Raw genomic sequence first — 27,352 nt, 5'->3', positions numbered from 1 at the left:
TTGTAATATTTTAGTTTAAAAAAATGGGAGCCAACATTGGAGGCCCAGCTCGACATCAAGGGGGGCAGGGCTCTCACTAAACAATGTTAATCGACGGTCGTGTTCGGCGTTACAAACATAAGCAATGTAATCAAAGAACTAAGAATTTTTGTTCGCAGGTAATGCTGCGAACTAGGAACAAGAATGTAGCCTTTTTACGAAATAGCCACTGGATACCATGAACCAACATCGAGAACCAGACACTTGTCTGGATGGTGACGGAGAGACGTGAACGAACGGTTAATGGCTTCATGCCCGATGGCAGTGATCGTTCGCTCCACCTCCCATCCGCCAGGGAGTGCTGAGTCATAGCGATCGTCCAAACCGCTGAACGTCGGGGCTGGGCCCGAGAACTTTCCAGACAGTCGGACAATGCTTAGTCATTGTGCATGATTACGTCATTGCATGGCGTAGCCTGAACGCGACATCAATATCTCCCACGCATGCCGTCAAGTTTGCCGCCACAGCATGCCCAATCCTATAAACGCTGATATGAAACAGATATCGCCTAGCTAACGATGATGTTCCATGTTGATGCCTTTCAGCCGGCGGGAGGCAGGAGTATCTCAACGGGGATGCACAGAGCCAATCTAGCTTATGTGATACAGTTTATCCAGTTTATTTGGTCGGTGCACTTTGGAGGCTTTCTTCGTCTATGCTCGTGGTCCTACCGTCCTTCGAGGATGTTGGCATGCACTGTGTCATTCCAGCGCGACGCACCGTCCCTCTGCGCTGTATGGCTGCCAGTGTCTCGCCCCGCCACCATGGCAGCGCCGTCGCGTCCGCCTCGCTTGCAGCGCCATCCGCCGTCCGCCTCGCTTGCAGCGCCGGTGGCGTCGCGAACCGTCATGACATTCATCGGCCGCCCCACCGACCGCTCAGCTGACGGTCGATAACCTCCCTCCGGCTGCGGGCGGCTCTGGCTTTGGTCTCCCTCGCTGGCAGACGGCCCGACCTTGGCGGGCTCCGCCGCGCGTCACCCGGCGACTGTGGCATCGCAGGCGGAAAACGCGCGTGTGTGCACGTGTGGGGTAGGACGCGTCTTCTCACGAGACATACGGTCAGTCATGGCGTACCTGACAAGGTGGCATGTATGGCAGGACATGTTGTATTTGTGGCACGGCTATTTGTTTTAGCTTCGGGGCGTGGTTTCGAGAAGCCAGTTCGGGTGGTTTCTGCCCAAGGTTGGTCAATCTGGGGGGGAAGGGGTGACCGCAAACGCTTGTCCTCCAACTTTGGCCATTTGATTTATGTTTCAGTAACAGGGCAAAGCCAAGTGTCTCATTTGTTTGCTGCACATATCTTTGTTCTCGAATTTACGTGCGCAGATCTGATCGCAGTTCTTCATACGTAAAACTTCGTACGCGAATTTTGATACAAGCATTTCCTCGGCGCAAATTATCGTGGGAAAATATTTCCGTCCACAAACTGCGTTTCATGGTCAGTGGCCAGGGGGTGGTAAAACGTGACCTGATGGATAAGGTTGGCGACGAACATGCATATTTGCACGCAAAGTTTGGTGCCAAAGTGCTCGTGGCAAAACATTTTGGTGACAGTCACGACAAAATAGTACAGCAAACTGCACAACTTCACGTGAAGCCTCCATGTTGCGATATTATGCCTCCATGGTAATAAGTGCTGCCCCTTTTTACTTAGAAAGTCCGCGCCGTCCCCGCATCAAAATTTTGAAACCCGCGGGATCGCGTAGGCCAATTTTTAGAAGAAGAAAATGCACATACCCGCAAGCATCGTTTTGGAGAAATCTGGGAGGCAGTGGAGTGTGCCCACAAATTGCCTACAAGCTGTCTGGTCATATGGCAGTGTCGAAATAGGTCTAAGCCACCAAAATGTATTTTCCTATCCCAGCGTTGTAATGCGCGCAGTTTGATCGCAATTGACATTTCCTGAATGAAATAGAACTTTGACGATGAGAGCGTTTCATTCTTCTTTCATGAAAGGCAGGCGTTGACATTAGTCTCCCGTGCTCATGGGCGAGCGGGCGCTTTGTTGCCCCGTGAGGCCACGATAACGACAAGCTGCTTCAGATGCAACGAGAAGCGTGCCAGAGACAGTTGGCTCGTATCATCTTTTGAATTAAATCACATGACATCACTTTGAATTGAAAGCTGAACTGCCCGCGCGTTTGTCAGTGAAGTGGGTGATATCAAATTAACCTACAGGCTACTTAACCACCGCAGCACCGTCGTCTCCGCGGTGCTCAATTCATTTTAGATGGCGTCTGGCTCATGAATATTGTAACACCGTAGAACGCAGGACAGAGTCCCTTCCCAGCTAGCTAAGAATCGAGCGGTATTGGAGGTTAAAGTACACAAAATGTTAAAAGGAATTAGATAGGGGACATTTTGTTCTGCACTGCAACCAAGGACCGCTAGAGGTCAGTATGACTGGTAGCTAGAACGAAAAGACAAGATTGTTTTGTTTTATTAGGCTCGAGCTCGTTGGCCATCAGTTTGGAGCTACGAGGTCTTAGAACATGTCCGAGGGCAGCATTTGCATATCCCACTTCCAAAAATAAGGTGAAAGGTAAGAAGATAGGAAGCCTGGAAAGAAGTGGCTAGTAGGGTGGCCATTCTGGGCTGTCGCGTCAGTAATGATGGTCTCACACAGAGACCCATGTCGGGGTTTGTAAATGAGCTTCGGGGGAACTTCCAACCAGCATGGCCGGGACGCCCACTCATGGATGACAGCTTATCCCTGCACCCCTTGAGACGAGGGGGAAATATGAGGCAACGTGACAAGTAAGCTGTAAGTAAGCTGGATGAGTCTAAGCCACGGTAGGGTCAGGTCTGGAAAGAATTCATCATAAGCTCAGAGACGGCTCTTCATAAGTGTCTCTAGTCTGGAAAGATGTCATGATATTCTCAGAAAGCTACTCCCCATGTTAAAGAAAGGATGCATGGTAGACACAGAGCGGTCCTTTTCAAGTCAGAGATTATTACGGAGCAAGAAGTGGGCATCGAAGCAGCAGAAAGGTCGATCTCGTACCTGAAAAATCCTGCCCTGACTTAAAAACCATCTTTTTAAACCTACGTTTAATTCAATACAAGCCTGAAGGCCCCTATGTTCAGACAACTGCGCGTGCGGTGCACCTCTCTGCCGCGGGTGCATGTTTTTTTATCTTGGAGTACGGTTTTGGTTTGTAACGTTTGGCCGGGCGCTCGTCCCAGACATGCGCGCCAGGACGATCAATAGGCGGCGGCTCTTTAGAAACATCGACCCCGTCGGAGTCAGGACACGTTCAAAGAGTACATAGGCAGGTTCAGACAGCATGGTAGCAGTGAGATAAGTCGGCTGCCGGAGGGATATTGACACGGAGGCGGTGATGGGCGACCATATCGGCCTGGCGCGCCGACGGCTTGGCGCTCGGCACCCACACCTGGGCAAAATGTGAGCCCGGCGGAGGCACCGCCGACGCTTTGGCGATTCTCTGAAATCTCCGACCATTTTTTCCTGTTCTTAGATAACTAAGAATACGCGGTCTGTAGGTCTTTTGAGACCGGGTGCTTGCACATTAATTCTGATCTGTCGTATGTAGTGCGCTCTTTTTGTTCTTACATTGCATCGCAGTGATCGATATATCTAATACACAAATATGTCGCTAATGTATGTTAAGTGGCGTGCCGACCCTTGTCTGCTATTTTTATATGCGCTTCAATAAACAGCGTCTAGGAAAGAAACCAGACCAATGAATACTGTGCGGCTTGAACTTTGCTCCATCAGACACGATGCGCCGCAGTCAGGTCCATGTTTATACGTTGAATTAGTCATCTCGCATAGATCAGATATTGCGCACAGCTTGGGGCGACTGTGATTTTTCACGACCGTAATCGAATGATTTTTGTCACGACGAGTTAAATACGTCTGGGTTGAAAGGTCCCACTCCCTGCAGAAATGGGGGAGTCGGCTGCTGGTCGATCTCTCTGCGGTTCACAGGTTAGGTGGAACGCATTATTGCACGTCGCTGGCCGCTAGTGAGAGTATCGGTAGTACGTGTAGGGCACAGTTGATGGATTCGCGACTCGCAGAACGTGAGACTCGCTTTTCAGCTGCTTCCTTGCGACTCCCAGAAGGTGGAACTCGGAAAAGGCCGTTGTGCTGTCGGAAAAGTTTGTTGATTTTTTTCCGTTGGTCGATTGGCATGCGGCCACAAAAGGGTCGTTGCGAATATGACCATGAGTCACTGACCCTTAGCAGCCAAATTCGGTCGCTGAGGGTGCCGTTGTTATAATCATTGCAGCGACTCCAGAAGGCGGGGCTGGCGCATATGAGCCGATGGGGGATTCCGGGGTGCCTATGTGTGATTCCAGCGACAATGTATTTTGAGCCGATGGGGATTCCGGCATGCTGAAGAGGGATTTCGGCATTATTCAGTAACGAGAAAGGGTGGGGCCACGTGGTGATGCCGCTGTGAGCCTTACACTAGACGGCTATTAATTACTGGGGTTAAATTCCGAGGTATACGTAGTGTATGGCTGTACGATTTCGCTCTCAATTGATGGAGTCTGATTGTGGTGCATAACCTGCAGACTGTGTATAGAGACTACACTTAAGGCCTGCCTTTAATATGACCGGCGACAAGTATGCGTGAGACGGTGTGAACGTGTGAATGCTGGTTGAGAAATTTTGTTTTGAAAAGGATGTTTGCTGCTCATGTTAGGACGAAAGCATCTGTTTCTTAAAAGCCCATGTAGTGTCGGCCCTCCCAATGCTTTCGCCACCAACTGCAGTCGCCTTTGTTAGTCGGCTTATGACAGGGAATCGCCCCGGTGATAATTACCTGCTGATTAATGCAGTTGGCCACCTAGCCAACAGCCGCCGTAAGCAAATGGTATGTATGATTGCTCCAAATAAATATGGTTCTTAACGATATCCATATTACTCCCAAGGAGCTTTTTTTCTTTCGTGAGGTTGATTTTTAGTGAGTACATCTACTATCCATGGGAAGGTATTCATAACATTATGCATTACATAACGTCATGTGCGAGTACGTAACTTCAAAAACCATACAGGAACTTCCTCTAAATGATTGAGTCAGTCATGGTATATCTTGCTTTTATTCAAGCTTGGCTTTGGGAATCACGTGATTGCCGTGTGGCGTTGGTGGGAAATCCGTCGAGGGAGCACGACAATATTGCGGAAAAATTAGGAGCCATTACTCGTAGTTACGCGGATGGCAAGAAATCAAGTTGAAGGAAACACCGGCAAGGATAATGGACAAGCCGTGCATAACACAACCTTGGGTCCTTTCTTGCATATTGAAGTCAGGGAGCACCCGACACATTTCTTAGATAGCTCACGTCACGACAGTGAACTGACATGTTGATATTATGCCTGGAAATGGCCAATTTCTGATCAGGTAAGTCCCTTTGTGAACTCGGGAGGAATCCGTTTCATATCTGAAAAGAGTCCATCATAGGCTTAAGAACGCAGCTCTCAGGTCGGGATAGAGAAAGGGACAATCGCAAACTCAAAAAGGGACGTTTATAGACCAGGGAAGATCCGTTCCGTGCTCAGGAAACGAGAATTTCGGGCTCAAGGAAATGCCATGTCAGGTTTAGGCCCTGGATGGGCCCCATCTTGGTTAAACTCTGAAATGGGACGTCTCATGTGTCTTCGCTGGGTTTTAGGAGGGGCATATTCCTCAAGGACTGTCCACGAAATCGATCCCGTGGTCTACGACTCGTAAAAGACCAACGGCCGTCAGCAAAGCCGATTGGTGTACAAACTGCTGTAGTCCACGTGCAGCTATCATATTTGCTATGGGACGGTGGACCAACAGTTAGCTGTTTAACTGTCATGCTCGAAATATCGTACACGATTTACAGCTACCACACTCGGCGGAGACAAGCCAATGACGATACGACAGCTTGGTATCACTTGCGAATTTATGGGCTGCAACTGGACGCGCATCACATTATGTAACACTTTTCCACATGGCATTACCCATATCGGGTGTTACGTTGTCTGTTTCTGTATCCAAGTGATTAGGTTGCAATCATTGGTTATGTTAAAGCAGTTGGCCAAGCACCAAAGAAGTATGTGTACATTATATTTACATTTTCTTTACCATGTGGTAGCAGGATTCGCATACGAAGCATGAAGCGTTTCCCGTTTGTCCGTAACAACATTCAAGGCCCTCTAGCCAAAAACAAAATGTAGGCTTGCATAACACGTTGTGAAGGAGGCCCACAACATGACACACAATTATATGTCCACGAAGGCATGCAGTACGAGGAAATGGGCTTACAAAGAACATACATGCGAAGAACTGTGTGTAGGAAGAAATATGTCACTTATAGCCGCGTGTATAAACAAAATACGCTGCGCATCATTCCATAAAAAGGGTTTTTGCAATAGCCACACTGCGTAGCGAGGAATTGCCCATCCGAATAAATGTGTTAACGGTGATTTCCATGCGACAAAATGTCATACGAAAACTAGCAATGCGAATATTTGCGCACTGAAAAAGCGGTGTTAAGTTTGGTGTAAGATCCCGTAATTTTGTTGTTGGGAGCGAATCAAAGCATGACCTATTTTTGCTTATATTGCTTGAATTTTTCATGGGCATTTAATTGTTGAAACTCATTGCTTTCTTCCTCAAATTCAGAGCGCTGAACTGCGAGATGGTCGGGTCAAGTTCTTTTAACAGAGCATGACTGTACGTTCCTGGCAGGTTGTGATGTACCAGTTGGCTTTTGCAAAGAGCTGGGTGTGGTGAGCAGGCAGTAAGCTCCCAACTTAGAATACAATAGATCATGAGGCCTGGTGATGCTCCAAAAATGTTCAGCATTGCTGTGCCTCCCTCTCCCCTCCAACCCCATTAAACGAACATGCGTCCGTTCGCCCCCCGCTGGCCGTCAAGGGGAACGCTATGAGGGAGAGAGTCGCAACCAGCTGACCACCGAAAACAAGCACATTAAGTTAAATTCGGAGAAAACTTGCACCAACCCGAAGTGCTTTCGGCAAATGTGTTTCATCTTGGCGTGCGTTATTTACGCAATAGTTCTGGTAGTTTGGTTTGGCCCAGAACATGAGAAGGAAGTGGTGCCCTCAAATGGCGTGGCACGCGCAAATGACAGCCTTTTCGGCCATGACGTTGCGGCGAGATCAACTAAATGAAACGTTGCAGCAGTGAGTATTTTTTTAGTACAAGGAAAGCGAAACGATAGTGTCAATTTTGTCTTATTTACTCCGGAACGATGAGATATGACAACGTATTACACACAAAAACCCTCAACGCCTGTACGCAAAACAGGCTAAGGTCTAGCAGATGATTGTCAAAATAACAAATCAGCAGCTGTTTCATAACCCGTGTGCGTTATTTATGGCAGTTTTCTTGCGACAGTTGATTTCGACGCATACAACAATGCATGCACCTGCATTAACTTCCTCCCTATCAGGGTGAAATATTTTCTTACCCTTTTGGATCCCCTAATGGCTGTGTGCTATCGATTATTTCGGCTTTGGTGCCTTCGTTCTGTCCGCACCATTCAGTCTGTTTGGAGCATTCCTTTCGGAGTGATTTCTTAATTCTGCTGCAGCTCCGCCAACGCGTGTGACCCGGTTGGGGGAAGAGCAGAATCGATCGTAGAAGCTGTGATCACCTTCCATCCTCTGCCACTCTCACCGCCGTAGAGTGAGATGGGCGTCATGGGCGCGCGCGGCTAGCCGCGTTAGGCTGGCCGACGTCCGACTGCCTGCGTCCCCCCGGCAGCTATCAATAGCGTCCCTCCACATCCGCCTGCCGACTGAGGCGGTGTTTGTTTATCAGAGGCTGTCGGCGGTTCTTTCCACCCTTTCAGCATCCAGAAACGTCAGTCTTGTCCCTGTCAGCAGTGGGGACGCCTGTCTAGTCTCTGCGAGCACCAAGGATTAATAAATGCTTCATTTGCTTCAAATGTTTTAGAATTAAATGGATGTATTTATGCATTGGATCTTGGGGTTAAGAGCACGTGCTCAGCCAGGTTTATGGCGCGCACCAATGACCCGCCGCCAAAATTGTGCGGCTCAGTTCGACGAGTAATATTGCCTCCGCCCTTCTGTCAGGCAGGACCACGCACAATGCTGCAGCGCATTCCGTCTCGTCCCTGCCAATCTCCGAGGATGCCCCGCCCCACTCCGTTCCGGCATTGTTTAAACAACTCCCTCCCCGGTGCACGATGTTGTACTTGCTTCCCATACAGATTCCGGCCATGGTCTATTCCTTGGCCCTATGGGTTCTTCATTTTTAAACATTTGAGTTCATTGGGCTCGATCTTCGTCGCACGACTTATTGGCGTCTGCGGATGTTTGTGCCATTGGCGGTTGGGGAACGCGTTGCGGCTGGTTAACGCGTCAGGGACTTTTACTCAGATTTCGATGGTCGCACCAGCTCCATTTGTGGCGGAACTGACCAGCTGCTACAACGCATGCCATCCAACGACTGCACTAAAAGTTATGGCAGTAAATATTATAGTAACTGTGTCAGAGTGGTGCTGAAGCGCGCAGTGAACTCGATGCGTTTAGCGCAAAAAGCCGCGGTCGTCTGCTTGGACCATTTCAGTAGTGGTCACTGCTTATTTGAAGGGAGTATTCCGCATTGGTATGGGGATTGGAACTGACATAGCCATTTTGTAGGTCATTCGGTGCAGCTCACAGCCCTATCCTTCTTAAGACCTAGACCCTCTAGTTCCTATGCCAGACGCCCGAGTAGGTGGGCAGACTATTTCAAGGTCACCTGGGCATTCATGACTTCGTGGTAACGTCATTTAGATCCTGCCATTTGATTGGCTATGCGGCGATCAAGGTCACTATAACTGAATTTGTCGAGTCGTTCATATCTGGCGTTCGTGAGCGCGGTTTCCAGCTCAAACGATCGCCGATTGTCTCATTGAATGTTGTGCTCGGTACCATGACGCAATTAAACAATAACGTGTTGAGGAGCACATTTGCCAAATTGCTAGAGAAATCGCGTTGTCTAGAAGTTTACTTCTCTTAAAACCATACAAATAGTTAAAAGTGAGCTCATTTTGTCTTATCTGGTGCTTGCTTCAATATTTTCAAATGTGGAACATCCCCGTAAAGAAAAGCGTCGTAACTAAAAATGCAATTGCAAGTCAGGAAGATGCCGTTTCGGGAAATATACCGGGACATGACGAGGAAAAGCCCAAACGCATCCACACACATGAGTCAAAAACGCAGTTTGCTGTGCGTAGAAGCATCACAAGCGAGTCATCCCGTCCGCTAGAGCGATTGTGATGACCGAGCAATCCGGGCAGCGAATATGATGTCATAAAAACGCTTCTTTATGTAATTAAACGATGACGCAGCGAGGACCATAAATGTTTGCCGTTGCAAGCTTGTTATTTAGTGGAGTCTTTTTCACATCAAAGCGTATCAAAAGCCGCGGTTGAGTTCTTCACACGTTACGTGCTGCTTGCCTCAATATTTTCAAATGTAGGCCTGCCCCTTTAAGATAGGTTGTTGCATGTGGAGCATGTGGAACACCATGTGGAGCAAGCTCAGTGATAATGGTTATGCAGGCGGACATCTTGGAAATTTGTCTGTAATGCGTAGCACGATCTTGTCAGCGGTCTCACATTGCGGATGCGCTACACGTAAGTCGTTCACCGGCCCATGTCCACCGGCGCGGACATGGGCCGGTGGACTAGTCGTGTCTGGGTTGTATGTCTCCCTCCGGGATGTGCGGGTCATCCATAAGCTACATACGTCACACGCACCCCCAGGCTGTACTTCTGCCAGTTGCTCGTGAGCTGAAAAGGGTCTTCTACGGCCGTACGTCTGCCCTCGTGTTTCAGGAGGTCGTCATGTCACGTCTGGTGCTGTTTCTGGGATCGACTCGAGAGGGCAGGAACGGTGAACGCATTGCCACACATCTCGTCAAGCTCCTCAAGGAGAAGAACCACAATGTGACCGTTTTCGGTGAGGCTGTGCGGCCAGACGACAACGTGCCGGCTGTGCTTTTCGCTCTGACGTTGATTTATAGACAACGGAGAACATGTTTTCCGTGCACTGTTCAATATGTCTTCTTTGAAAAATTGGGCTGGATTGTTCTGTGGGCGTGTACGTCAGATAGTGTGGCTATGTCTGGAAACGTTGTCTCGTGAATGGGGAATGCGCGTCTGTTGCACCGCGCGACAGATATGCAAGTGAGCTGTGCGCATACCTTCCAGCTTGGGGCTTGGACCACCTGTGCACAGCCTTAAGTGCCACATGACTATCCGCAATCGCACTGGACCGTCATGATAAAGCTGTGTGCTCTGTGTTCATATCGGCACTTCGATCTGTATTTATAATCCGCTTTGCTATTCATAATCCGCTTTGCACTATGGTAAAAGTCGGGCCGGTAGGTTACTTAGCAAGGCTTCACATAGTGCTGGTCAGGCTGGGTGAGGGCGCATGCATATCGTTTTCGGTTGCCAATCTGGAATCAACTGTCGCTTTCACTGTGCACCAGTCCCGAATCATTAACGAAAGCCGCTGCGTCGTTCGTTACCAATTGCATTTGTTCAGACACCTAACGACAGTGAAAGTGGCTACCGTCGCTGAGCTGCTGACGAGTTGAGTGTTGTGGTCCAGTAAGGGCACTGTCCGCCGCTCACGTGACTCCATCCGTCACATGCGACGTGGCCACAGCTGGCTTCACCCTGCGGTGTCCCCGCGCTCCGCAGACCCGCTGAAGATGCCGTTCGAGATGCTGCGCCAGCCGCTGCACTTCATGCCGGATGCTTCGGCGGCTCCCGAGTGGCTGCGGGATGCCAATGAGACACTGAAAGCGGCGGACGGCTTCGTGGTGGTGACGCCCGAGTACAACTGCGCACTGCCGCCGGCGCTGGTCAACATGCTGGACCACTTCCCGCCCGCCTCCTACCGCCACCGGCCCGTCGGCATGGCCTGCTACTCCTTGGGTGCGTCGTATTAGGCGGCTGGTCTGCTGCCGACTTGCGCGGCGTCCTGGCTCGCGTGGTGGGAGTGTCACTTGCTCTTGTGTGATGTGGGATTGGTTTGGTTGTAGAGTACCCAGCCGAAAACCACGTCTGTTGGCAGCCCCAGCGGTGGTCTCTTGTGTGAGAGCCTTGGCTGCTGTGTAGACTGTGACCGGCCTGGACATGAGCCCGAGCATGAAGCGAGTCGTGCCACATATGGTCATCTTTTTCGTCGGAATAACGACCAGCTTACGGGGTTCGGGTAGTGGCGTTTACAGAGATATAGCTGACTTATGATGCAGTCACGGACCTTAGTTGCACCCTTTTCAGGGGCTTAGCGTGGCTTGTTGGCCTGCGGACGGATACTGCTTGCGTCTTCGCCAATGTTTGTGAAGCGGAATGGCGGGTGAGGTTTCCACGTCGCCCGTAGTGACCTGTTCAGTGATGTATCCGAAATCTGCCCGATGCCGTGCCGCGAAGCCGCCGCCCAGTAGCTTCAACTTGGCTCGGCGGCGTGGTTGTGTGGTCACCTGACTGGTGACCGTGACCGCCACTGACTGACCTGACTCTGACCTGTCCAGCAGTGTGTGCTGACCTGTGGCTCCCGCTGCAGGCCAGTTCGGCGGGATGCGGGCGGCGGCGTTCGCCCGGGCCCACTTCAGCGAGCTAGGCATGGTGAGCATTCCGTGCCAGTTCACCGTGCCGACGGTGACGCAGAACTTCTCGGCCGACGGGCAGCCGCAGAATGAGCGCATTGAGCGCAACGCCGAGAAGCTGGTGCGCGAGCTCACCTGGTACGTGGACGCGCTCAAGGCTGCACGGAAGGACGGCGTGCCCAACTAGCCCGCAGGCGGGCAGCTCGTGCGGCGCGCGTCAGCTGTCGGTGACGTCACGCCCCGCTTCAGTGCCGCGGGTCACTGCGGCCCGTCAGGTGGTGGTAGCGCTGTGTCGTCTTTGCCGCGCGGTCGACCCTAGTGATAGCGCTAAATGACATAACTGACGTCGGTGCTTCATTTTCATGGTGCCGCTTGTTCTCAACTTTCGCCCTACCTCACCTTTTTAATGTGCTTTGTCTTTTGTGCGTGGTCGTTGTAAGTGCCTGAGCTTGGTCAGCCCTGCACCGAGTAGCGGGTAAAGCGTTGCCGGGCCGTGATTGCGATAGCTGGAATGCAATAACGCACCTTTTTTCGAAAGGGTACGTGCTGGCCCGTCAATGGTATTGAGCCTCGTGCGTACAGGTGTGGTATCGATGTATTGGTCGGCATATCATTAGATGATATTTAGTGTTTCTTGTAAATCACGACTGCCATAGTTTTCAAGTGTCCGTAAAAAATGCACCTGGTCCGATGTTGCTATTTCTTGGAATAATGGGATGACATCTGGTCTCTGAAGAACATTAACGACCATGTTGAAAAAGGGAACCGGTTAAAAAAAACGACGCTTCTTAAAGCAAGCACCCTGAAGAACTTCCAATTTGCCTTGGAGATCAACCAAGTAATCATATAACATCGTACTTGATTCTGGGGATGGGAAGGGAAATACGCAAGTCCATGGCCAGGATCGGGGTGCAATCCTACCAGGCGTCACGATGCCGCTGAATTTCAGCTAACCATAGCATTTCACCATCTGATGAAGGATCACTCATGAATCCTGTGTGCCATTTTGGCGTGTCACAGTATATATGAATACATGCTTTAACACGATTCCAGCAAAGACTTCGTGTAGATCACGAATGCTTTCGAATTAAGCTACGACCCAAGCTCTGTTAGTGCGTTCACAAGTGATCAAAGTTCAGTTTTGTCGGAAGGATGAATAATTATCTTCGCCACATGTTTCTCCTAATTCAATGCGAAGTTTTCAGCCAGAGTAACAGTATGGTGAAGTGATGTAGTGAGAGTGGGACTTATGCAACTGAATGAGTTTGTGACTCGCAAGCGGCGCGTGAAACACTGATAATTTTAGAACCAAGCGTGGTCACTGGCGTAATGTTTTAGAACATCATGGCTACAGGGCCAGGACCCCAGCTCGCTGCTTCTTGTCTACGTCAGCTGTACATTACAGCTTGCCACGGTGGGCCTATTTATGACGGCGATCTCCACACGCTTGCACGTGACCGAAGATTAGGTACACATGCAAAAAGCAATAGGTGAGTGCCTTCTCGCATGGGATGTCCTAAATGCAGGTGATCCTTGATGAAAAAGGAGAACCTTGCAAAAAAACGTTGGCTTGACGGTGCTGTTGCTGTACTGTCAAAGTGAGTATCCAATGCGTCAGAAATTGCTGACACGCACACAGCAATGTACTGATGTTGAAAGCACACCGACGAAGCCTGCCGGTAGCTTCGGATACAGTCTGAGCCTGCTCTGAAATCAAGCAAATATCCGTTGAGTCATCGAAATTGATTCCTTTGAATTGTTGTGGCGGGTCGGAGTCGGGAGCGGAGTCTGGTGAAGCTTCGGCGGAATCTGACTCGAGTCCAGTGAAACATCCGCGGAATCGGAGTTGAGTCCAGTGAGTCATCGGCGCGTCCGCTCAACCAGGTATGCATGTACGAACATATCATTGGTGTTAGCGACCTCGCAGCCTCATCCTAAAAACAAACGTCTTGTGTGGGTTTTTTCGAAGCACAAAAAGCGTGTTATCTCCTCCACAGACTTAGGCCCCACTCAAGTCGGCTCCGACTCTGACTGATACCACACAGAGGTCATTCGGACTCCGACTTCCCCTGAGTTGTACAGGCTGGGGTCGACTCCAGATCTGGCTCCTGTTGTCTGAAATAAATGTAGTCGACTCTGACTCTGAGTTGCCTAACTGACCCAGCACAATTTGAATCCTTGCGCAGCAGTGCTACTGTGACTGGTTAAACGCTGGTAGAGGGGTCCCTCGGGTTACCCGTATGGCGTGACACGCATATTTCTGTTCCATTCCAAAACTTGATGAGTGTTATCAACGACGACTCGTGTCCGGTAAGTGCACTAGATGTATTGACTCTCCTTCACTCTGTACATAGCGCAAAGACGTGCGTGCCACAATTACAAAAGCGCCCGGCATCGGCGCGCCACCTTCTGTCTCACAGCGCCACCTTCTGTCGTGATTACTACCGACTGCGCTGGCACCGGGTGTCCGTAGCGCTCACGGTGCTGCCACCTGTGGCACTATTTCAGCAGTTGCTGGTCGAACAGGTGCTCGGCCAGGCTGTGCTCGCCGCTGGTGAACATGGACGCCAGAAGGTTGGCCTTGCTCGCCAGGCCACTGACCCTCTCCACCTCGGACTCGAGGGCGTCCTGAGCCTGGTGAGCCAGCTGCAATGGTTGGCTGGTGTCAGAGCGGCGCCGTGATGAATCCATCGGCTCAAACGAGGCACCATCAACTCATCATTTATCGTACGAGGAATGAAGGCGTGGGACGAATAAAGCTTACCTGTCATCCCAAAGTTATGAACTTGAGTAAGTCCTAACCTCGCATTAGTGAACCCGTAGGGAAATTAAGTACCTCCCCGTCATTAGCAGCCCAAGGTAGATACTCATAGCTGCAACTGGGACTAAAGCGAAACAGTCGGCTAGAGCAAATTGGAGCCCGTTATGCATTGCTAGAGCTGATCGTCCTGCAGTCAAACACATGCGTGTTAATTCAAGTGTCAAGTCAGATCATGCAATCGCTCAGCTCTCAATATGACCTTCAGTCTGATGCGGTCACGATCACGGTGCTTGCAACGTTCACCGCGTCCTCGGGACAGCGAAAATCGGAGGACCAGTCACCCGACCACAGCAGTAGCTATGTTGCGTTAACCCTCGCGAGACGGGAGCCATTTTCACTCATGTCGGATCGACCTTCTCTCACCGCTGGGTCCCAAATAGAGCTAGAACCAAGACAAAAACAACAGCGGGATCCAGTGATGTGTGAGTGACCCATTCAGGTCAGATCAGTCAGTGACCTTCAGGTCAGGTCTTCTCTAATGCCTGGGAAGGCAAAGGCGGGAAATGACCACCTGCATTTACTTAGAATGGCGCTTTTTTAAGTAAAATGATAGCAATGTCGTGTTCTGAATCAGGTCCAGCGCAGTCATCGAGGATCAATGTAAAGTCGAACAGGACCCCATGTGTCATTGACCTCGTTTGAACTTGAAAACTACGTTTGAACTTGAAAGTTACGCCTGTACGTATTTAAAAATTACGTCGTCCTTCCAAGCAAGTTCCGAAATTGCGTTCTGTCATTCTGCACAGATTCGTTGCGCGAACTCACCACAGATTGCCAATCAAAAGAGAAAGACGGAGGCTTTCCGTGAAAACAAGTGCCTTGAAAGATAGCGTCACAGTGGTCTCGGATATACCACGTGGTGATGGCGCGTATCCCTCTCGTCTTGACCATGGTAAATCCACCTTACATATACTGCCCGTAGTTTGCGTACAGCGCCGTGACATGTGTTCCCGTGACGCACTGGTGTGCTCCGTGTCCGACTGCGAACTCACATCGGCGTCGAGCGCGCAGCCGGCTTCAGCGATGCCGCCGGCGGTGGCCGTCAGGCAGAGGGCGCCGCGGTGCAGGCGCGCCTGCTCCTCGTACATGTCCTTGGCGTCGGTCAGGGCCAGGCCGAGGGAGGGCAGCGGCAGCGGGTTGTACAGGCCAGTCGTCGGCAGCTGCGGGGCGGGGCGGACATGGCAGCCGACGCCTCGTCGCCCCACGCCAGACAGATGAACGGGAACATCACACGACGCAGGCCGTAGAACGGTCACGCAGGCGGCACGCGGACTTGTAAAGGCGCGTCGTTTAAATAATGCGTGATTGGCTTTACTGTTCTGGGCAAATATGATTTTTAAGTGTTTTCCAGAAATGAATACACCCAGGAGCGAGAACGATGCCGTTGGCAACTGTGTTGTCTGATTGGCGTGCTGAGCTACAATCCCGGCACCAAATGAGCACGAGGTTCAAAAACTGATGTAATACCGGTCTCGATTGGTACCCTTACCTTAACATTGAGGGCTTGGTGCATGGTGCCTCCGCGCTTGACCACGTACTTGATCATCGACACGGCCTGTTCGAAGCGCTCGTCCGAGGCACTCTTGAAGAGCTTTTGGAAGCCCAGTCGGTGGTTGGTGTCCCGGCCGAAGTGGCTGGACTGGAAACGGTGATGCGGACGCTCGTCACACACAGGTGCAGCCGGCCGGAGGCGGTCAGACGCTAACTCAGCATTGCTGTCTGACGTGCTATTCTTTGCGATTCTCTGCGTCATTTTTCGAACACTCGGATGTTCAAACACGGGCCACACGTGCCCCCTCACCTCTTCTGCAGGGGTGGTTCACTTACGATCGACATGTACTGCAGAGCCAGTTTCAGAGCCTTGTTGATCACTTTCTTGTACTGGGGCGCATGCACGGAGTTGAACGTGCCCACCCGCGCGTTGCACTCGTCTCGTACGTCGGTAGACAGATCTGCCGCAGTGGGACGGTTGTGTTTGCCCGAAGCGCGCGTTTTGCTGACACCCCCCATGGATAGCGAGAAGAGACACTGCTGTGGTAGGTAGCATATGGAGCTGGATCGAGTTAATCAGAGGGAATAACTAAATTTACACAGGAGTCTGGGGGGGGGGGGCAAGGGTGTTATGGTCTTCCCACTTTGTGAAATGTCATCGTTAACCATTTCGTGCAGCGTGCATTAACCATTTGAGAAAGATTCCAGGTCCATTCACTTTTAGCGACGCTCATAGCCCACTAGAAGGACACGCTTTTTATCTTGACTTGGCCTGATACAGGAGATACACGCAGTACGCAGAAAAGTCAGCATAAACTGCTATCACGAGGAACGGTCCGACCCGTTGCGCAGAGGGCCAGTAGCAAACGCTATCTGCACGTACCAGGTGCTCCACCGCTGGCCTCTTGAACTAGGGTCTCCAAGCGGTTCTGGCAGGCCAGTGAACCTCCGATCAGCACGGCGAACAGGAGAAACGCGCGCATCTTTGGATCTGGAGGTACAAAACAGAGATGTTTAAACACGTCAATCTGAAAAAATCACTAATGCTGGTCTGGTAAGTTAGAAGAGGAATCTCGCTGGTCAACAGCAAGCCCGCGACCCTTCTAACTAAGATGACCGGCGGTGCGGCCAGTGCTTCACGCATACGCTGGTCTGGACGAGATGGCGCAATACCCGGTCTGCGGGCAGGGCAGGCTTCGCACTGCGTGCAGCTGGCAGATAACCGGCGAAACGGCTTTCATGGCGCGGGACGAAAAAAGAATATCAGACGTGATTGTTACCACCATGGAGCTGTTACCTAAATATAAGCGGATGGAGTCCGTTGCCACTACATTTGTTTGTTTACGGTTACAAGTTACCAATGCATTGGAATGGCCTCCTCCCATTACTTTACCAGGCGTGAGTGCACTTCCTGCAGTGACCTGTCAAGGCGTGGTAATATTAATCGTCGAGATGAGCTGATCTGGCTTTGTGTATGCTCTTGGTGACTCAGGCAAAAACAGTGGAAAATCCATAATACTTTGTTGTGTATAAGTCACTATAATCTGGTATGATAGTCTTTGTAGTTATCATAGCTCGATCTGTCTCGGCTTAGGCCGTAGCGTGATTTGCTTTATTTGAGGCCAGATTTGGAGGCTTTGAGGATAAGTGCCGAGGTCGCTTTCTGGTTCGATAACGGTCCGTTCGCCTGCATTGCGCAGCTGGTCTCACGTCTCTGCCGCTGGTCTGTCTGGTCCGCTCTAGTGGCCGAAATCTGGCACGCATCCTTAACAACATCTGGCAACGGGCGCTTCATGGTTCACGCACAATCGTGCGCGAGAATATGCACACATTTGGCCTACACCGTTGTCAGCACAACTGTCCGCTTTCTTCTCCGTTACTGTTAGCCAATCAACTAATACCTGGTCGCCGGAGCTGGCTTTGATTCGAACGCGTGTTTTCAACGGAATGGAGAAGCGGAATACTAGTATTGCAATGTTGCAAGAGTACGCTGCTCGACGGAACAGTGCAATTCAGTACCCAGGAGACATGGCAGCACAATTTATAAAAATGTTTGCTGTTTCTATCCGAAAATTGCGAGGTGGCGCGATCCGTAAATGCAAAGATACAGAACTGTGAAAAGACATAGACTTATCAAAAGATACAGGCCTGTCAAAAGATATAGGCCTATTAAAAGCGCGACTGGATGTGTTGGGCTGCTGAAGCTACCACATTTTGATAAGTTGAGATTAAGGTCCTCTTTCGGTCTGCGGTTTGGCCCGTCATCCCGCACATCAATCATCACCGAGATGACAGTGAAATGAACGAACTCCTTGACCTTGAAACAGAAAGTTTCGGCAAGTACTGTGGGTAACATAGTTTATCAGCTTTATGACAGCATAGTTTCCTATTCAGTTGATGACCTTTAGCCGCGCTCCCCCCCCCCCCCTCAATCCAACCACGCAACTCTCAGGCGGAAGTTGGTCAATTTGGGCAAAAAAAAGTTTTCATCGTATTTGAGGGTAGGTTTGTGCGTGCTACTTGCTCAGCGACGTAGCTTAGTTTGCGGAACCGCGCCCCTGGTCACGTGTCAGGTGGCGTATCACCAGTGCGGTCATGTTCGGTCCTATACTTGGCGTATCACCAGTGCGGTCATGTTCGGTCATATACTTGGCATATCACCAGTGCGGTCATGCACACTTCTGTAACGTTGCGTCCACTACCATCCGTTGAGTGTGGTGCTAAATGGAACGGTGGAAATTGCGCAGGCCCTTTGGAAAACACGGTGTTCGGTTTAGTAAACGTCACGAAGCGCAAGCACCGTTACGTCAACACTGGAACTGCTGACCAACTCTGTAAACAGTTTATCGTGAAGGCCACGTTGACATCACGTTTACACGGCATGTACGCTATGTTTGAGATATATGGGTGTTGTTGAATTCAGGCGCGTGGAAACGTACCTAGTCAGGGAGTTCCAACTCTCCAGCTCTTTCAACTCACATGTGAATCCCCAAATCGTCGCTGAGCCCCTGTCCAAGTTCAACTTACAGCTGAGTATTCCCAGACAGCGGGCCCTCTGACCCTGAGACATCATGTCCGCTCCTTCTCCACAAAATACAAGCAGCAGTGAAAGCAGTATAAAAAACATGTGTGACGAATTTTCACCAATAACTGCCTCTTTGCCCCGCATGACCCTCACCTGGAGCCGCAAAATAAAACAAGGCATGCAGATCAAATCGTACATATTCGGCAAATGATGAAATATCGTGACCCACATCCGAAAGCAGATGGCTATTTCTGACTCACAAGCCAAACCGACGCGGGCGCGAGCGGCCAACTGGCTTTGAGGAAGGGATTCCTTTGATGGTCAGCTGTTATCCAGGCGCGAGCCAAACGCTGAATGAGGGCTGGTCGCTTCAACCGCTTGAAATATCCACAGCATAGCAGACTAAACCCCTCCCAAAGGCACAACAAACCAAGGAATAAATACGTGTTTTGCGTCACATGCGGCGTGCAAGGCCTGCTTCGAGGGCACTGTGTGGGTGAATAAGACGTGCGTATTTTACAGGGAGTCAGATTCCAAGATAAAAACGTAAACACCACCCTGTGGCCTGAATTTATTATTTAGGCTGTACAACAACCTAGTCGTGCCACCGTACCGTATGGATCACAGACACTTGCTCACCCCATGCAAGCAGTCACATAACAGTAAATTATCACACATCTAGCAAGTACCTACCTACCTGTTTCCTCCAGGGACGAAAGCCGACGGGAGACTAGGACCCGGTCGAAAGCTGACCAAGGCAAGGTACCACACTCGATATGCTCGCCCCGGTCACTAATCTAGGGTGACTCGGCCCGTATCTGTCGGGGTGGTAACACTGCGCCATTGGCTGATCTCTGGCCGTTCTTTGTTTGCGTGCATCTTCTGGGTGCGACACGTCAGGGGCCTGATCAAAACGGCTTTCAAATAGCGTGTCAGCACGGCTAAACAGTAACGTGCATTTGCAGACAGGCAAAACAACTGGCCATCGCACAGCATCCCGCGCCGCGGTGTTTAGTTGTGGAGCGTCCATGCGCGGTTCTCAGTCGTTATTGCAAAATTAGGTCCTCGCCTGGCCTGATTGGACTTTGATGCGAGGGTGCTGCTCTGCGCGGATGTGGTTTGATTGGCTGCTGCCCGGCGGCGGCGGTGGCGTCAGTGGACGGGCCGGGACTGATAACAGAGATCCGAGAGTGTCCAGTGTGGCGACTCGGACGGCCAGTCTGTCCTGCCGCAGGCCCCAGGCGATTGACACCCAGTGGCCTGAACATGAAGACGCTGCTGCTGCTGCTCTCTCTGGTGGCCTCGGCCATGGCCGGGCTCTCGCTCAACGCCAATGACCCGGAAGACAAATGTGAGTATACGAATAACGTGAGATTTCGCCCCAGAAATGCGTCATCGCATAGCCATGCTCGTTTCATTCTTTCAAGCCATTTTAGTTTCTGAGCTACACGCCCGCGAAAATGGGGAAAGTTACATCGGGGAGAGTACTCCAAAGTCACCTTGGCATTCATGACGTCATAATAACGTCATTCAAATCCTGTCATTTCATAAGTCATGCGGCAAACAAGGCCAATAAAGTAAAATGGTCGAGACGTTCATTTATGGCGTTCGTGAGCTCGACTTCCAGATATAACGGCCGTCAATCGGCTCCCAATCAATGTTGTACAAGTTATGATGACGTAATGAAGCCGTGACGCATTGAGGGGCATGTTTACTAAAAAGAGAATTGTACTGTCTACAGCAGTTTTTCCACTTAATAATATGCCAGTAGCTATAAATGAGCGTGTTTCATCACAGCTGATGCTTGCTTCAATATCTACAAATGTGAAACGTTCTCTTTAAATGATGAACAAACAACTCCGGCCGCAGGCGGCGGTCTTCCCTGCGCCAAGAACTACCGCTACATCGAGGATTGCGCCACGGCCATCCGTGACCAGATCACCCGGGAATTGGACGCCTCCATCACCTACCTGGCTGCGGTAAGTCCTGCCGACACCTCCTGATTTCACCGCGCAGATGACAGCCTGGGCGGAAGACATGGTACACAGGTTTCTCAACTTTCGGTGAGACTAGCATAATTCTGACGCTTTTCCATTTAAACACATTTGATTCCGGTGCATCGCCACTCTAAATCTTGCCAGTGTTTGTCATATGAAGCCACCACTAATGGGTTGAATGGCGCTGCTGTGAGTTTTCTCTTTAGTTTTGGACCTTGCCCTGGTCCGCGGAATGTTTGAACTCAGACTAGAGCGTTCCCAAACGGCGTGTGCTGCGCAAACATGTGGCATGCGACGTGTGACGTGTGACATGCCATACAACACGGTGGAGGCTTATGCACCCGTTCATCCACCCGGTGGCTAGCGTGTTGAGGGCGGCGCCGCTTCTTCGGGCAGGGGGCGCACTTCGCCCAGGACAACGTCAACCGTCCGGGCATTTCGGACATGTTCTTCGACCACGCCGGCGAGGAGCGGGGACACGCCTTCAAGCTGGCCGACTACCTGCTCATGCGTGGAGACCACAACACCAACTACCTGCAGGCTCGATACGTACGTCCACTGCGCCGGGAGCATGCAATGTTGTACACACACTCGCGGGAGGTAAGAGCGAGAGGCGTACAACAGTGACTTCTCCTGGCTGGTGTCGGATGGTGGTCCACTGTATCAGACTTCTTCAGCTTCGGGTTACAAGAGACTCCCCACAAAGAGTCTTGCGTTGCAAGACATACGCAAAACACAATACTGAACGCTCACCACCATGTAGGTTAGCTTAAGGAAGTCCACACGCAAAACGCAAGGGTGGGTGTAGGAGTAGCATAGCAACGGAATTGCCGCTCCCTCTACTTCCCTTTCGAGTCTGGTGAAGCCTAGCACTTCCCCTCTTAATCAGCAAGAGTTTTATTATTAACCGTCTGGCGTTGTTTAAAAACAAGTAATGGCTTAACAACAGCCTAGCCTCATCAGACTTGCCCTAAGTTTTTTCGGCCCTAACTTCACGACACGCATCTACATAGCGTCTCAGTGACCACCGTGTAATTGCTTTTGCATGCTCCTGTCAACAGTCGCACCGGTCACTGAGTGCACAAGGCGTCCGGGTCCTAGAATCGCGATAGATTAGCCATCTGTGCTAGCCGACGACTCTCAGATGTAGGCAGCAATAAAAAATAATGCTTTAACATAAATATACCATGTTGACTGACTTATAATACTATATAGTCAGTCAACAACAAGATTAAACAGAAAACAATCGCCAGCTCAAATGAGCTCGCAGCGCAAAATTATCGGGCGGTTCATGCACGGCATTCCTGAGCACGATTACCAGGTATAACGGCAGTCAAGCGTCTCTCAGTCAATGCTGCGCAAGCGAGTACCTCGTCATCAAACAACGACGTATTGAAGAGCATATTACTAAACGGAGAAATTGTGTTGTCTAGAGCAGTGTTTTGCACTAAGAAGTGTGTCAATATTTATAAATTAGTTTAATCATTATATCGGATCCTTCGTTCAATATCCTCAAACGCAGAACGTCTCCCTTTGAGAATAACGCCGAAAACAAGGATGCAAATTAGGCTTAAAAAATATAAAATCATAGCCAAATGCAAGAGAACGTCGCCCGAAAGGGCATGCGCACACGCACTTACACGCACACACACGCACACACACACACACACACACACACACACACACACACACACACACACACACACACACACACACACACACACACACACACACACACACACACACACACACACACACACACACACACACACACGCACGCACGCACGCACGCGCGCACGCACGCACGCACGCACGCACGCACATACACGTACACGTACACGCACGCACACACGCACACACATACACACGCATGCACACGACATTTCGTTCTCTACACGTGCACCAGTTAAAGGGAGTGCTCCACATTTGTATGGGATTTTGAACTGAAGTGACTGTTTTGAAGACCATTCGGTTGCAGTTTACAGCCCTGCTCTTTTAAGACCTAAAACCCTTTAGTTTCCGAGCTACACGTCCGCAGAGATGTGAAGACTATATAGTGCAGGATTTTTCAAGATCATCCGGCCATGCATGACGCAACGTCATTCAAAACCTGCTACCACCTTATCATGCGTTACATGGTCATGCGTCATGGTCATAACCATGGTCACGATCATGCATTACGCGGTCATGCGCCGTGTAAGGCCAGGAGGAAGATTATCGTCGAGTCGTTCAGATCTGGCGTCAGTGAGCACCATTGCCAAATAAACTGGAAGTCAATTGGCTCTCAATCAACGTTGAGCAAGCTATGAAAGCTTCAATCATGAGCCACGTTTTTTGAGTTTTTTTGTGTTTTTTTTTTTTTTGCTACGTATATAAAAAGTTGGATGTGGTAGGCTCACTGGCTAGTTGCGGAAATGAGACTTGTAATAGAATAACTTAAGAATAGCGCCTAACCGAGTTGCGCAAGTTAACATCTTAAACTCACGAATAAGTATGCAAGAATATCACCAAATAAGGAAGTCACCAGAGATGTCATGACATAAACAAGTAAAAAAAGATCAGTGAAGATGGTACGAAAATGGAAACATTTCAGATGAATGGCAGCAAATATGATTAAAGCAAACGGTAAAATGTGAGTTCTACAAAAGTATGCGGCGTTTGTCTGAAACTGTGCGCTAAACCACGGGCCTTATGTTGCAAAAGTTCATGGATGAATTCACCAAAAAAGTATGATGTGCGCCTGACCGGGCAACAGACTGAGAGCCGCATTTTTGTTGACAAGAGCAGCAGCCGCTGAAGGATACCTGGAAGACTGGCATCGAGGCGCTCACCGACGCGCTGAACATCGAGAAGGCCGTGACCAGACACTTCACCAATATGATAAAAGTCTGCGAACTTGACTGGCATGTAAGTCCTTGCCTTTGTGCGCCGCTTGTTCACGTGACTGGCAACCACTTCAGTTTCTTATTGGCGTGATGACCGAGATATCGGCCGTGTGAAGGGTCCAATATTCACGTTACAGTTTATGTCCATTCACCTTGAGTTTTTTTTCGATGGATGCATAAGATGTTTCACAGGTACTAAGAGCAATCTTAATTTACAATCCTTGGTTTTCGAAGCAAACAATATCATTGCTACTCAAATTTATCTTAAGTCAGGAATGGTCTGTGTCTGTGGATGTTTCTGTGCGTGGGTGTGTGGGGGTGTACGTGTGAGTGTGTGTGTTGGTGCGCAGGTATGTGTTTTACTGTGCTGCGTGTTGTGTGATTTCTAACGATCTAATGGCCCGTAGGCTGCAACACGGCAACAGTAGATGCCTTCACGGATAAGATCTTCTTTACTGAATTCTTCTGCCAACCATAGGGTCATATCCATATTCACCCGCTGCATGTTTTTAATTCCCCCGCACCCACACGTTACCCGCACCTTGCATTTTCCTGCATTCTACCTCCTAAGTGTGCAAGTGTTTGCATTCAAGCTGAATTTCGCTTGCTTTGTAAGTTCAGTATGGTGTGCACTCAACTTTTTATTTTGCTTTCACAATCGCAAATGAGGCGTAAATGAAACTAAATATGACCCAAAAAACGTAACCAGTAGCAATACGTGTTGTTTCTTGAAATAACTACCAACATTCTCGCAAACGCGTACCCATTCCCTTACCTATGCCCCGGTAATTTTCCACAAATCTGTTCCCAGCCCAACCTGTTATCCGTCCGACATCAGTACCTATGGGCTTACCCAACCCGTGGAGTCCTTTAGCAGACGACAACAGACGTCAATGCGTTTGGATCAGTTCGTTTTTCGTTGCTGACATCTCTTAACGCTCACGCTGCAAAACAGGTTCTTGAATCAGTGTCATTTAGTGGCATGTCAACCCATGGAAACAGCCCATCCGGTTTTGGTTCGAATAAAATCATAACCCTCCCTACGACAAAACTCAACGCCTGAACGTGAACAACGCCTCTTGTGCTCGCTGCCATGTGATTGCCACCATTCCGTGAGGCGGCCATGTAACCGACGCCCCTCGCTACAGGCGGCCGACTGGCTGACGGCTGAGATGCTGGACGAGCAGCACAAGGGGGTGCGCGAGTTCACAGGCCACATCACCACCCTGCGCAAGATGCAGCTGCTGCAGCCCAACCTGGCCGAGTACATGTTCGACCAGGAGCTTCAGAGTGACCACTGAGCGCCGAGCGGGCGCGAGCTGGAGTCAGGATAAGATCGAGATCGAGATCAGGACGAGACCGAGATCGAGATCGAGGCGAGGGATCGGGTCGTGATGGTCGGTCCAGAGAAGATGAAAGCGGTCTGTGTGAGGATTCCACGCTGATGGAAGGGTGTTGCAGACGATAGATATAGCATCGGTGTCATTGCCACGTCATAATACACGGTGACTTTAGTTGTGGCTGCTGTCGCTGGTTGGAAGACAAGAACCGATGTCGAGGAAGATGTTGGTTACGTTTGGCCGACCCTTCACTGTGAAGGGGATCAGTGGCAGTGCCGAGCAGTACCACATTCAAAAAGTGGCCAGCAACTGTACCGTACCGTGAAAGGCTTCGTCCCTATGAACATGTTTCTACGATTCTAGCCGAGTTCAAATGAGAAAAATTTGACGAGCTTTTTACGAGCTCCCTCCTTTTTACGAGCCACGAGCTACGAGCTAGGCTTTTACCTGGGCGTAATGCATAGAACCTACACACGTCTCGCCCACCGCATCTCTGAAAGCGCGTGCACTGTATCACCATGCACTGTCAACCCGTGACACGCGTGGAACCGCCAATAGCCTTCTAAAGATGCAGAGGCGCACACTCGTGCTGCCACCTTTGAGCCCGCAGGCTCGCAAGGCGCGGGCTTAAAGAGCCCGCAGAGCTTTTGGGGATATTGCTAACTGCATTGCGGGTATTGGTGATTAGTCTACACCTAACCTTTTCCAACATGTGTTTTCTTATCCACAAATTCATATGTAATTAACTTGCAGTTGTTGGTATTAAATGTCACTGGAAGAAGTCAATTCTTTGTGTAGAAATTATAAAACAGGGGAGCTACATTTTATCATAAGCTCCTCCAGACATACCATGCATGTCATTGGCCTAGCATATAGTGCATATTTTATAGCTTCAAGGCGATGCTACCATGGCTTAATACTCGTCAAACTTACAGTTAGGTGCAATTGTTTAACTAAACATTCTGAGAGGGTGAAATATCGACACAACACCAAGAGCCATGCTGAAATAATCGCACACTAGTGGCATATTCTGTCATGACTTAAGCATCCTATTCAGTTAGTGAACTCCAGATCCACGCCCAGCAACTTAATACGTTTACCCATTTATCACCGCCCAGCCCACTCCAAGCATAAATGTATTTTGCAAAACTACCATCTTGGCTTTCGCACATCATTTGTAAAATGAATCACACGTTACAGAGAACCCAGGTCCCATGCAAACACCCAAAAATTTTGGGGGCACATCTGAAGGATGCAACTACGCAGGACCTGTTCAAAAAACAAAACACCACGCAATGCCTGGACTGAGCTGAGAGCATTGGTCTTGCATCGAAATCCCAATGTGTACTTGTGAAATTCATAATGGACAAACCAATACACTTCTTTGCAGCCCAGACTTTATCTGCAAATGACATAACTTTCCATAATAATGCTAGGAATGCTTTCTGCTTTATGCATACCCTGATTTGGTACTTAGCCATGAGGAAAACCCAGAAAAACACCGATTACCTACTCGTTCCAGCGATCCAAACAAACTTTTAAAACAAGCGTATCGAAGGACGAAATCGGCGCAAAAGACTGATCGTCAGCTGTTCATGGAGCTCGGACGTGCGATATGGCCTTGTAGTGACGTGTGGGCGAGCTCGTATTGGCAAGTCGCGTCTGCATGGATCATCAGCTGTCCAGATTTGGGATTGAGGTCACGTATGGCGCGCTCATCTTTCACAAAATACTACGCACGATTTCTGTTTCTTGTCATGTGGCATGGCAATTCCACTGTTACAAATCTAGTGCGATGCTTCTAGGACTTCAAAAGCCCGTTCGGCGATATTTCCCTGTACTGCCCGAGCGCACTCAATGTCTTCCGTGCTTGGAGTTCAAGGTCGAATTAGGAAGTGAAGGGATCAGTGCGTGCCTGCTTCGTATGGATATTATACACTTTCAACGTCAAAAGCGAAAACCTTATTGACTTACTAAAAATACTCAAGACTCAAGGACTGTGGTCCACGCTGCGATCAGTATGGTTAATAGGCTAGCACGATGGCACTAAGACTTAGAAGACCGTTCAGCAGTATTCCCTCCATATTGCCCGAGCACATGCATGTCCTCCGTGTCTGGAGTTCAGAGCTGGATTAGGGGGCGGTTGGGTTGT

At 49.9% G+C, this 27,352-nt stretch overlaps 3 protein-coding genes across 4 annotated transcripts; 2 read left to right on the top strand and 1 right to left on the bottom strand.

Annotated features, from left to right (window-relative positions):
• Positions 1 to 9,859: 9,859 nt before the first annotated feature.
• Positions 9,860 to 12,574, top strand: LOC119097730 (NADPH azoreductase). The gene is made up of 3 exons (XM_037220701.1): positions 9,860 to 9,981; positions 10,731 to 10,967; positions 11,599 to 12,574. The coding sequence occupies exons 1-3, from the start codon at positions 9,867 to 9,869 to the stop codon at positions 11,826 to 11,828; spliced, it is 582 nt and encodes a 193-aa protein (XP_037076596.1). The 5' UTR covers positions 9,860 to 9,866; the 3' UTR covers positions 11,829 to 12,574.
• Positions 12,575 to 13,942: 1,368 nt separating this feature from the next.
• On the bottom strand, positions 13,943 to 19,824 carry LOC119097736 (ferritin heavy chain). 2 transcript variants are annotated; one of them, XM_037220705.1, is made up of 6 exons: positions 19,676 to 19,824; positions 16,837 to 16,944; positions 16,290 to 16,414; positions 15,952 to 16,101; positions 15,455 to 15,622; positions 13,943 to 14,287 (listed from the first exon to the last, which is right to left on the bottom strand). In XM_037220705.1, the coding sequence occupies exons 2-6, from the start codon at positions 16,934 to 16,936 to the stop codon at positions 14,141 to 14,143; spliced, it is 690 nt and encodes a 229-aa protein (XP_037076600.1). In that variant the 5' UTR covers positions 16,937 to 16,944; positions 19,676 to 19,824; the 3' UTR covers positions 13,943 to 14,140. The 2 variants fall into 2 exon arrangements, with proteins under 2 accessions (XP_037076600.1, XP_037076601.1); XM_037220706.1 differs by having other exon boundaries at positions 19,672 to 19,822.
• A 318-nt stretch (positions 19,825 to 20,142) lies between these two features.
• Positions 20,143 to 25,363, top strand: LOC119097735 (ferritin subunit). The gene is made up of 5 exons (XM_037220704.1): positions 20,143 to 20,329; positions 20,848 to 20,957; positions 21,372 to 21,524; positions 23,763 to 23,882; positions 25,009 to 25,363. Exons 1-5 carry the CDS (start codon positions 20,245 to 20,247, stop codon positions 25,159 to 25,161), a joined length of 621 nt encoding a protein of 206 aa, XP_037076599.1. The 5' UTR covers positions 20,143 to 20,244; the 3' UTR covers positions 25,162 to 25,363.
• The last annotated feature ends 1,989 nt before the right edge of the window (positions 25,364 to 27,352 follow it).

This window comes from Pollicipes pollicipes, unplaced genomic scaffold, assembly GCF_011947565.3.
Source record: "Pollicipes pollicipes isolate AB1234 unplaced genomic scaffold, Ppol_2.1 Scaffold_4313;HRSCAF=5077_pilon_pilon_pilon, whole genome shotgun sequence".
Lineage (NCBI taxonomy): Eukaryota > Metazoa > Arthropoda > Thecostraca > Pollicipedomorpha > Pollicipedidae > Pollicipes > Pollicipes pollicipes.
The sequence above is the reverse complement of the archived record's forward strand: the minus strand, read 5'-3'. Positions and strand labels throughout refer to the sequence as shown.